This window comes from Punica granatum, chromosome 1 (assembly GCF_007655135.1).
Source record: "Punica granatum isolate Tunisia-2019 chromosome 1, ASM765513v2, whole genome shotgun sequence".
In the NCBI taxonomy this organism is placed as follows: Eukaryota; Viridiplantae; Streptophyta; class Magnoliopsida; order Myrtales; family Lythraceae; genus Punica; species Punica granatum.
In genome coordinates this window covers 54,234,635-54,245,392 of record NC_045127.1, presented here as the reverse complement: position 1 = coordinate 54,245,392, position 10,758 = coordinate 54,234,635, and the positions used below count along the sequence as shown (strand labels likewise).

Here is a 10,758-nt window from a genome sequence, read left to right as displayed (position 1 = left end):
GCTGATCCAATCGGTGCTGCACTGAAGGTAAGGTAATGCTGATTCCCATACATCCGTTGGAGATTGACTATCCAGTTCCGAGCTCAGGTATGGTCAGTTTTAGGGCGTTGAACAGAAAAAATTGATGCAATCGTTTGTTCTTGGCTCTTCACTTTCCTGATTCCGGTAAAATTGTTGTAATGTAACGTTGTCTAATTCAGAATTTCGGTTCTGTTACAAAATAGCAAACCAGGAAACGAAAATAGCCAATTCACAAATGAGAAATCTTCCCGAACCTCTGTTTGAATTCCATTGGGAGGGAGTTACCCTTTTCGCTAGCTTTTAGAGTTCACGAAGCTCACATCTTAGCGGCAATGTCACGCACGGCATGGCAAAGCTGTCTGTGATGATCATTCATTGCTGTTTCCGTCAGTCATAGTGGTGCCTACGCATGCAGTGGATCCTCCACAACAATCGCTTCCTGATGGAGGTGATGGTGGAAGCCTTATACTCGCACACAACATACTATTAGCAGTAGGTGTAGGAGCGAAGCTTTTGTCGTCTTTATTGTCTTCACACGGTGAGTCCATGGACTCTGGGATGCTGCCAACTGAATCCGAGTTTGCAGGGGAGTAGTCTCTTATATAGAGAACTGATCTGCGCTCCATTATGCACGTTAGTGCGGTGACTACCTGCAGTTGAATCAGTCAAGCTTGAGCACAAAATTCTTATGTCTACTTGTGGGTGCTGATAATATAGGAGGGAAGGAGCCAGGACAGATAATGACTTTGACAGATATAGTGGTTATATACTACTTTCAGTGCAGGAAAAACAATAAGTTGACATTTTTATTATGGGAAAAATCGATAACAGATCGTTGGTATCTTCATATGTCCAGATATCATATTTTTGCTATCCCTTGTACTACTAGAATTTTCAGTCTATAGGCTAATAGCTTTAGATTTTAGTCTTAAAGAATCTTTCCAATTTCTCGATGCATTACAAAGCTTGATGACTGCACACAACATACTATTAGTTGCTTCCAATTGATCTATAAGTCTGATGCATACAAAAGTATTGGGTTGATGACTGCCTCGTGAGCTTATGATTTGCTTTACCCCAAAACTAGTGTTTATGTTTATCAAATGGCTTTTAGGAAATCTAATTTTGAGCTCCAATATGCTGCTGTAAAATGAAAAGTTGCGACGTTATTTTTCAGTCTTATGTTTATTTAGTGTAACTTGTTTGAGATGAGAAGAACATGGAAGCCTCTTTTAGCCGCCACATGAAGAGTTTGTTAAGTTGTTTGGAAATTTTAATATGCATTTGCGACCTTGCACATGGGATAGCAATACCTATATTTTATATATACAGTACTAGTACGTCACTGAGTATGAACGTGAGGTGATTTGAGGGTTCAATGCCTTTCTGCATTTATATCAGCTGATGTTGCATATCAGAAAAGGAAAAAGTAAATGTTCTTTCAACTCACAGTGTCCATTGTCAGTCTCTTCCGAGGGTCCTTGGTGAGGCATTTTTCTGCCACCCGAACCATCCAAAACAGTTGGTGAACATCATGGGAGTCTATTATTCTATGGTCAATCAAAGCCGGATAATTTCTTTCTTTTAATAGTGGCCTAGCCTGTAGGACACAATACATCTCTTGTTAGATAAGGTCCTCAAGATATAGGATGAGCAGGCTAAACTGAAATTCCTTAAGATCCTCCATCATTCACTATTTCCCTTGAAATGCTTTGTCATGTAAGTATAACAATTCTATACGGATTCCCGGTAAAAAGGCTATGGGAAGTGGAAAAATCAGAAGAACAAATTTGCAGTGTGTTACCCATCCCACGAGACTTCTTCCTCCAAGTTCTTTGTCTGTCGTCTGGAGTCCGGTGATCAGCTGTAGTAGCACAACACCAAAGGCGTAGACGTCTGTCTTGGTGGACACTTTTCCACATTCTGCATATTCCGGGGCCAGGTATCCTAAAGTCCCAACTACTCTTGTATCTGAGGAGTAATCCGAGTCCTCATATTGAGTTTTTGCGAGGCCAAAATCTCCTAGCTAATACATGAAAATTTCGGTCACATTAGTTGAAGTTCAATAAGATATTTGGACCTCGGAACATCTCATTTTTCCACAGAAATAAGATGGTGCCTCATAATTCTTAACAGCATAAGTGGGAATTTACCAGCGGCTCAAAATCGTGTGTCACAAGGATATTGTTCGGTCTCATATCTCTATGGATGATATTATTTTCATGCAGATATTGTAAACCTCTTGCAGCTCCCATAGCTATTTTCATCCTTTTTCCCCAACTAAGAGGTCTATGAGAGTGTTCTGCATCATCGAACCAAAAAGTCATATTAAAATTATTAAATATCCTTCTGAATCCTGATTGATACAATAGTAAGGAAACAAACTTGTCTTAGGAGGAAGAAAAGAAAGGATATGTTTCCTCTTACTTGATAGATGCTGGTCGAGTGAACCATTACAGACATATTCATATACAAGCAGCCTTTGGTTTCCTTCTGAACAGGAACCCAACAGCATGACCAAATTCTCATGCCTAGCATTACCGAGTACATTGACCTCAGACTTGAATTCCTTCTCTCCCTGAGAACTTGCATTCTTGTGTTGTTTAACAGCGATTCTCAGCCCATTCAGCTCTCCTTGGAAAACAGAACCAAAACCACCTTCTGATAGGAAATTCTTTGGGGAGAACCCTTCTGTAGCAGCCTGAAGCTCAGCAAAAGTGAAGTCCCTCGTCCATCCAATCTTTGGTCGTCTGTTATTGCAAACCAAGCAGATTGAATTTTTAAACAGCTCATCTGAACCCTTGATCCAATCATTATACTTTTCACTCTGCAGCACTGGTGAACTTTCAGGACTAACTTCCTTAAACAACTTGCGGCGACACTTCTCTTCAACCTCAGCGCCAGAAATTGGAGACTGCTCTTCAGCTGTGTCTCTTTCAGTGTTTGTCGAAGTCTCTTGATCTTTGAGATGTGAGGAGGAGCTTTTCGCCTCATTAATGCTAGAGCCCCAGTCTCCTGTTTTGACCATAGTGCCCGAGGTCAAAGCTGCGATTGGCATAAGATACTCACTTGATGAGTATTTGGTGAATGTCGAAATTTGGTTATATTGCTCTGGGGAATCTCCTTCAATTCTTCCGAAGATTAACGGAATCTGAAGCAAGAGGACATTAATATAACGGGTTCTAGAATATGTAAGATAACAGAGATTACTCACTCTTTTTGGAAGATTCCTCGTCCGTGCTGCCTTCTACCATTTCATCATAGGTAACCTGAAGTGGAGTGCTTCTAGTTGAGATGCTTCTCCTAGTGGGTGTAACTCTTATCGGCCCTCTCAACTCTTTGACTTGGTTGTTGCGTTTCATTCTTGATATTCCGCAGGACAGCCTATCCATGAGGTATTTCTTGTCTTTCTTCATGTGCCTGCTTTAAAAGACGGGTTTCGACTCAAGCACTATCATCACAAATACCAAACTTTGTTTGTGCAGTACAGTTTCGTTACTTTTCCTATTATCATAAGGAGGAAATATGAATCGTGTCATATTCCTAGCGGGTAACGAAAACTAAGAATTCCATATTTGCGGGCTGGTTGAAATTACTTATTATGGATTTCTTAATGGAACATGCTTGATATTAGTAAAGAAGTGGTAGTTGCTATTATTGTCTGAAAACAAAATCTCGGACTCTGAATAAATCCTAGGCGATTGACAAACCTATCAAGTATCACCCATGTTGCCTTTTGATTCCGGGCAGCTCTTAAAGCAACAACCTTAGGTGAATCTCCTGATTGCACATCTATTTGGAAATCAACCTGTGAGATTTCAATCGCAGAAGTATCACTCAGCCTTTCACGAACAGATTCTCAAGTCTTTCAAATGACTTGGAAAAGCACAACAAATCATGTAAAAGTTCTGTAAGCTCTTGTACTTGACCTTCCCTAGCTTGCAGTGCTGCAAGATTTGCTTAAGTCCTTCGTTGTTTTGGTAATCTTCCTTCCTCCGCTCAACTTCTTCATCTATGAATTTCTGATTCGTTCCCAAAATTGAACCTGAGTCCACCTTGCTCTTGTATCCCACTGGAAAAAAGCAAAAACACGGGAGGATCGGGGGGGATGGGATAGGCAGCGTGAGTTAATGATCAATATCATATCAATGTAATATATGTTACTTTAATCTGTCTTCCCTTTCTTGGACATTTCAAATGCAGGCTTGCCTTGTAGATCTATTATATGCCCTTGGAGGAGAAAAACAGAAGCATGAACTCTTACACAGTTTCCCAGGCTTCAAAGATAACCTACTAGGATTAGTAACCTGATGAACGACTCCGAGAAGGAAGATCTTGTCACAAGGCTTAAGTAGTAAGCCTTGTATGGCCCCTTCAATGGCGCTCAGGCTTACATCCCGGGAAGCATCCACGACCACCAGCACCCTTTGAGTGTCTAAAGACATGGTTTGCTTTCCAAAGCTTGCTCAGGCTATGAAGAACGTTAGCAGGTGAAATTGTGAACCCTTTAAAACTTGTTTTCTCAAAGTTTTTATGTGCATTGCATCTAAGAACTGAAAAAAGGGAAAGCGAGTGTTTGAGCAGATATGATGCATTATTTTGAACTCGTGCTGCTTCAATGTGCTGATTCCATGGATGGATGATCAACAAGAACTTTCGAAAGTGATTTCATGGGTATGTTTTGAAACATTGTTGTGAGTAGGGAATCTGGAAAGATAAAGCAGAAATTTCAGCTTAAAAGGACTGGCGGTGATTCCTGGCGAAGGATCTCCCGGGATGCGCTGAGTGCATATTCGGATATTCCAGGTGAATGGGCCCTTAAGTGTATCTTCGTGTTGTAGGAGGAAATTCATATACTGTATATTCCTATGCATGAACCCCATATTTTATTGATATTCCCCGAGGTTCTGGCGACTGAAGAAACCAAAAGCGAAACCAAAACGATAGGACATTGATGAATCCAAAGTGCCAAAAAGCCTCTGTGCTGGCAACTGATTGTTAATCATCTCTTGAAAGCGATATCATTTAAAATGCGCGCCTTGAGCTGGCCCTGTGGGGGGGAATGAGCATGCTGGCTTCTGCCCATATCAGATGTTTTATGGGGATAAAGAGGCGTGCGCTTACCATATACAGATGTTTTTTTTTTTTTTCCTCCTCCCTCTGGTCTATTCAATCCTGATTGCCTATTTATCAATAATGGAACATGTTTTGAGCCAGAAATTTATTAAGAATAGAAGAGGAAACTCGCATTTTATCTGTTTAAATTCAGCTGTCTGAAGGCCCCTCGGTTTGGTGGGGGCTGACCCGAGCTAAACTTTTTCTATCCAACATCTCACTTGGATTTTACCACGATCAAAGTACAGCTAACTTATGAAAGTCATAAATCCTTCTCATTGTTTTAGCTTTTACTGCGAAGCGGCACCTTGAAATATAAATATCAGCGGCGTCTGATTTCTTTTTTTCTTTTTTTATTTTTTTATGGGCTGGGTGCGTTTTTTGTTATGCTGGAGCCTGTTAAATCGAGAGTGTCCCCAATTTTCATGGGAGCGCAGGGATTCTACAAATCCGAGTCCGATGACTCTCGACATAGAGGGTTCTGAATTCGAATTTATACCAAGGTATTACTTCTCTCGTATTCCCTGGACTGTAGAACTTGAAGGTTATATGTCCTGGCTTTAGGAGATCTTAGATTTGCATGATAAGTTGACGAGATCCTCAGCAGAGGAAATTTTTTACATACGACTTGCAGAACATGAGGATGAGACACACAATCCTTAGGGACGTTTGATTCCTTAATATTTTATTAGATATCACTTGGGAATCTCAGGAAAACTGAAACCTCCAGGGACATCCCATTTCGTGAATCCTACAATGTATGTCATTGCCGTTGCAACTTGCAATCTTTTATTCTTTAACTTGTTTTGTTCTATTTGGGCTCAGTCTAACCTGGGACTCCCCGAACCAATGTTGCACGGACCCGACTTTTAACTTCCCGATGATATTAAGGATGGGCGCCAACCAGTGCAGCATATGATGGGAAAATAAGCGAAATACATCCGGAAAAAGGGGAAATCTCACAATTTGATTGATGATTGATACTTACGTTTTGTGTACTGTATTTCCAAGGAAGACAAAAGCGACTCGATATCTTAACGCGGATCCAATCCAATAAAGAGCGAGGAGTACGAGGCAAGGGGTAAGCCTAGTTCAAGAAAACCAAATTATGTTTCTTCTGTTACCAATATATATATATATATATATATATATATATATAAAGCAACAGGGAGCTTAAAGAAGTCGAAGAGTGCTGATACCGTCTCGAATTCAAAGCTTGTATTAACAGCAATGAATTGCCTGTGTCTAACCCCAAGAATTACTATGACTAAACTGAGACCACAAAGTCATCAGATTACTCGATCAACCACCCCTCCCTCTAATGTTAACAGACATGACGACTGATTATCATCACACGTCTGCCTTCATACGCAGGCACATAAATTACAGAATACAAGCGACCTGATGGAGCAGACTCTGATGTTTCCAATTAAAGGTTTGCCCTGTCCTCCAGGAATCAGTCGCGTGTTCTGTGTCCCAAAATCAAACAAAATTTGGATACCCAAAAGGACGTAACCCTGCCTCCTATTTGTATAAATATTGATTTCACAAATCCAGCCCCAAAAGACCAAAGAATGAACTCAACCCACCTTTCGTTGACTTTTAACTCTTCCATCAAGCCAAGCAAATTAGACTGCGTTTTTCTTGCTTCTGAAATTCTCCTTCAGCAGCGCAAGCTTCTTCCTGCATTGGTTCACAGTCTTCCCGGGAACAGCAGCTGCCACTCTCTCCCAACGCTGACTGGTCTCCTTAGGAAAAGTCTTCAGTGCCTGAATGAGAGCTCTTTCTTGAACAGCGGACCATACATCTTGGTCTGAACCCGAACCACCATTCTCAGTGACAGAATCCTCAGGGTTTGGGGCACTCCCACTTCTGCTGTTTGAAGATTCTTCTGCTTCACCTACCTTAGCAGCAGTAGTCTCAGGTGCATGAGCTGCCACTGGTGTTCCTTCGACTTCCTCTCTTGTTGTAAGAGGCGAAACAATTGACTGGGCAGGTTTTCTCTTCTCGAGGAATGAATCAAAAGCTTTGGCAGAATCGGGCTTCTGGAGGAGAACAGTTTTAGTAGCCTTCAGGATCTCTTCAACAGACCTCCCTGTCCCCATGTACTCTGATATAACTTCCCATCTCCGAGAGGTTCCTTTGGGATATTTCTGCATTCCTTTCCTCAACAGTTCAATCTCTTCTCTTCCCCAGGGCTTCTCCTTCTTCTCCGTGCTGCCAAAGGGCAAGCTTCCACTAACCCGCATGGACCCATTCTGCTGCTGGTTCTGCTTCTCACCTTGTTTCTCATCCTCTGACTTGTGACTCGATCCTTGCGCATCTCTCAGAACTTCAGCGCGTTCTGCACCTTGTCTGCTTTCCATCTTATCACATATGTTCCTCAGCTGCTCAGTGTCGAGTGAGGTGCAGAGACTGTCAACATCATCCTCAGAGATTCCAAGCAAGCGCTGAGATACAAGGGATGCCGAAAGAGCTCGAAGGCGGGCCCGCTCTTTGCGAAGAAGCTTCTTCTCTTTCTCCTTGACTTTCTTCTGTTGCAGAGCGGCTTCAGCAGCCCGTCTTTCTTCCTCTTCTTTCCGTCGTTTCTCCTCTTCAGCCTTCCTTGCAGCCTCTTCTTCCTGCTGCCTCTTGGCAAGAATCTTGGCCTCTTTTTTTCTCTGCCTCTCTGCCTTCTCTTCCTCTTTTCTCCTGAGAATTCGTGGATCTCTCTTGTAGGCATTGTCAACAAGAGTTCGTATCCTCACATACTCTTCCTTCCTAGCTCCCTCCGATAGCTTCGCATTCTGCCTCTCCATCCACCTCTTATGATCACGAGACTCAGCTTGCTCGAGGTCAAATTCATCTGCATGAGGAAACTCCCTCCAACTCTTGAAGGAGTACCAGAAGTCATAGAAATTGTCCACCTCCTTGAGAGGAGCATCTTCACCGCCCAGAGAAGGCACGGGCTGAGTAACTGACCACCGCCCATTCCTCATAAAGGCAGGACCGAAAACTTTGAAGAAGTCCTGCGGGGCACAATCTGTCGGAATCTCATCATCAAACTCGTCTGTCGAGTCATATATCCTCCTCTTAACAGGATCGATCAGTGCCTCATATGCCTCTTGGATGGCCTTGAAATGGCTCTCAATCTCATCCTTCTTTGCCTGCTTAGCAGCTTCGGTTTCCTCAGCAAGAAGCAGGGCGGCTTGTTTATCGGGATGATACTTCAAGGCAGTCTCCCTGTATGCTTTCTTTATCTGATCCTCGCTGGCGAGGTACCTTAAATGGCTCAACCCCAACAGCGCATAGTGATCCTGCTGCTTGCTTCCGGAACCAGACTTCTTCTTACCCTTGCTGCTGTACGACGGATCAGCAGAGTGGATAAAGCTCTGGTCCTTATCACTGGACACCGACTGGTCATCACCATCTGCCTCTTCTTCCTCACCATAACCGAGCAGCTTCAGTGCAGTGGCGTGGAAGGAGTGCCCGGCAGGCTCGAATCTCGGAGCCTTGACGGGAAGGCAGTTTGAAGCGACATAAATCGGCTGGCCATCGATAATCTCCTCTGAGTAGGTGATAAGCCGACATCTATGAACTGCCATGTCGGACAATGACGGCGGCCCACACAAGTCCAACGACACCCTTCTCCGTTCCGACACCTAAACCCTAAAAAGCTGCAAATTTTCAGACTACGCAATTCAGAATCGTCGGCTAAAAGCAATTTTGACAGAACACGAAATTGCAGATGATTGATTAACCAACAGCATCAGGCGGCGTTCGCAGATACATCCACACATTAACTAGAGCAAGCTAACCTGACCGTGGAGCCTCGGGACTGGCCAGGGGTTGGCGAGGCTGAGGAAGAAAGAGAGACCCACTGAGGCACGGTGGGTCGGAGTTGGCGTGGTCGGCGAGGCGAGGAAGATGAGAGGCTGAGGGACGGTGCTCGCCCACAGCAGGCGGAGTTGAGGCGGCGATCTGTTGCGACAGCTATGCGGCAGGGGATTGGGAGCGGCGGGAGCGAGAGAGAGAGAGAGAGGGGTTAGGGCACACCACCACGGTAGAAGAAAATGAAGATGGGGTCATCAAATACATATAGAAAGAGAAAAATAATAAAGGGAGAAATACCAATTATACCATCACTTCCCTGCTCATACTTTTTCTCCATTTTTTTTGCTTTCAAGTTTCAAGGCAATATTCTCACATTTATCTCGGAGAGGCTATAAAATAAATGTCACGTAAATTAATAATAATGATTAAATTAACTTATACAAAAAAGTATTTAAATTACGCCTTTTGTACTTTTAAGTTTACATTTTTTATATTATCAAAAATAAAATAAAACAAAGAAAATAACGTAAATTATCGATAATGTTTGATAGCATCGCCTCTTGAATAGGGTGGTGAGCAGGTCAGACATCCACTGATCATTAAAAGAAACCGAACATCGGTGGCGGTTGCTAGCAGGGCCCCCTCTCTTTTAATCGTAGCGTCTCCTCTCTCAAAATCAGAGGCGCGGGTGCTTGGCGACATTCACTCCTCAACTTTCGAGATCCCAATCGTTTTTTATAGGGAGTGACAGTTTAACATTACATCATGAAAAAAAGCTATTAAGAGACCTTTTAGCTTCTTTATATATAAATATATATATATATGTAATTTATTATCTTTGAACTCTCTGCGATTGTTTAGCATAATTTATTTTGGTTTAGGTCATTTTTTAAGTATTAAAACTATCGTCCCATATAAATTTTCTTCATCGAGAGAGAATTGTTGATGAATTGTAATTATTTTTTATTTTTTTTCAGTTCGACAAACTATTTTGCAAAAAAAAAAAAGACTTATCCACATTGAATGCATTTCATATCTAATCAAGTTTTACATTAATTTACACTCGAACAAAAATATATATAAATTCTTCCTATTTTTAAATGGTAAAAGGATATCTTGTATCGGAGAATAAGTGGCATCTCATTCAATTCCTATTTTACTCAAAACAAAAGTACCAATAACTGATTGGAAAACATACTAATTTCATTGAATGGATATGCTCTCTTGAGGGAGGAAGTTCGATGTTGTTCTTATTAAGTTGATGTGGATAGTATATATTTTCGAAATTTGGAAGGAGAGAAACAAGCAAAGTTTTCAAAAAGAATGCAAGTAAGTGAAAATTATTATGTAGGTCTCTTTTGTAAAGTTGAGGGTTACAGCGTTGTCCAATTTTTATCTTAAGGTGGCAAATTCTTGTTTTGCTCAGGCTTACTTCTGAGATAGGTTACCTTGATGTATAGGCTCTTTTGGTTGGTGATTTCCATTGTAAGTATCTTTTTGGTGATCAATGAAATTAACCAATTATAAAAAAAGAGCGGTCGCATTTTTAAAAAGTGAATTATGCTTGAAAAAGAATGATTCGCTGATATTATATTAAAAAATTAAAACAGGTCCATATGCACGATAGGGAGAGTAGCATACTTTTTTATACTCTCACATGCACTTTTTTATTTTTTATTTTTTATTTTTTTACGCATTTTTTTAAATAACAATAGTATAAGAGTTTTGTTCGACTGTTTCAACGGCCCCAATGACCATCTTGCAAGATACAAGAAAGATAAGTTTGGCCACATACATATTATGCATGTA

At 41.6% G+C, this 10,758-nt stretch overlaps 2 protein-coding genes across 4 annotated transcripts; both read right to left on the bottom strand.

Annotated features, from left to right (window-relative positions):
* Positions 1 to 173: 173 nt before the first annotated feature.
* On the bottom strand, positions 174 to 4,466 carry LOC116207804 (probable serine/threonine-protein kinase PBL10). The gene is made up of 9 exons (XM_031540901.1): positions 4,329 to 4,466; positions 3,951 to 4,148; positions 3,732 to 3,829; positions 3,236 to 3,441; positions 2,449 to 3,066; positions 2,175 to 2,323; positions 1,826 to 2,047; positions 1,472 to 1,621; positions 174 to 671 (listed from the first exon to the last, which is right to left on the bottom strand). The coding sequence occupies exons 1-9, from the start codon at positions 4,464 to 4,466 to the stop codon at positions 390 to 392; spliced, it is 2,061 nt and encodes a 686-aa protein (XP_031396761.1). The 3' UTR covers positions 174 to 389.
* A 1,761-nt stretch (positions 4,467 to 6,227) lies between these two features.
* Positions 6,228 to 9,195, bottom strand: LOC116192616 (dnaJ homolog subfamily C member 2-like). Of its 3 annotated transcripts, none has more exons than XM_031521214.1 (2): positions 8,934 to 9,195; positions 6,228 to 8,807 (listed from the first exon to the last, which is right to left on the bottom strand). In XM_031521214.1, exon 2 carries the CDS (start codon positions 8,718 to 8,720, stop codon positions 6,765 to 6,767), a length of 1,956 nt encoding a protein of 651 aa, XP_031377074.1. In that variant the 5' UTR covers positions 8,721 to 8,807; positions 8,934 to 9,195; the 3' UTR covers positions 6,228 to 6,764. The 3 variants fall into 3 exon arrangements, with proteins under 3 accessions (XP_031377074.1, XP_031377072.1, XP_031377073.1); XM_031521212.1 differs by having other exon boundaries at positions 6,228 to 8,792; XM_031521213.1 differs by having other exon boundaries at positions 6,228 to 8,784.
* Between the last annotated feature and the right edge of the window lie 1,563 nt (positions 9,196 to 10,758).

Bases quoted from the DNA above. Each gene is read 5' to 3' on its own strand.
- LOC116207804 (XM_031540901.1), bottom strand. From the start codon at position 4,466: ATGTCTTTAGACACTCAAAGGGTGCTGGTGGTCGTGGATGCTTCCCGG. The intron at 3,067-3,235 runs GTGAGTAATCTC...TGCCAATCGCAG, and splicing joins CGAGGAATCTTCCAAAAAGA to CTTTGACCTCGGGCACTATG. The intron at 2,048-2,174 runs GTAAATTCCCAC...TTCATGTATTAG, and splicing joins CACACGATTTTGAGCCGCTG to CTAGGAGATTTTGGCCTCGC.
- LOC116192616 (XM_031521214.1), bottom strand. From the start codon at position 8,720: ATGGCAGTTCATAGATGTCGGCTTATCACCTACTCAGAGGAGATTATC.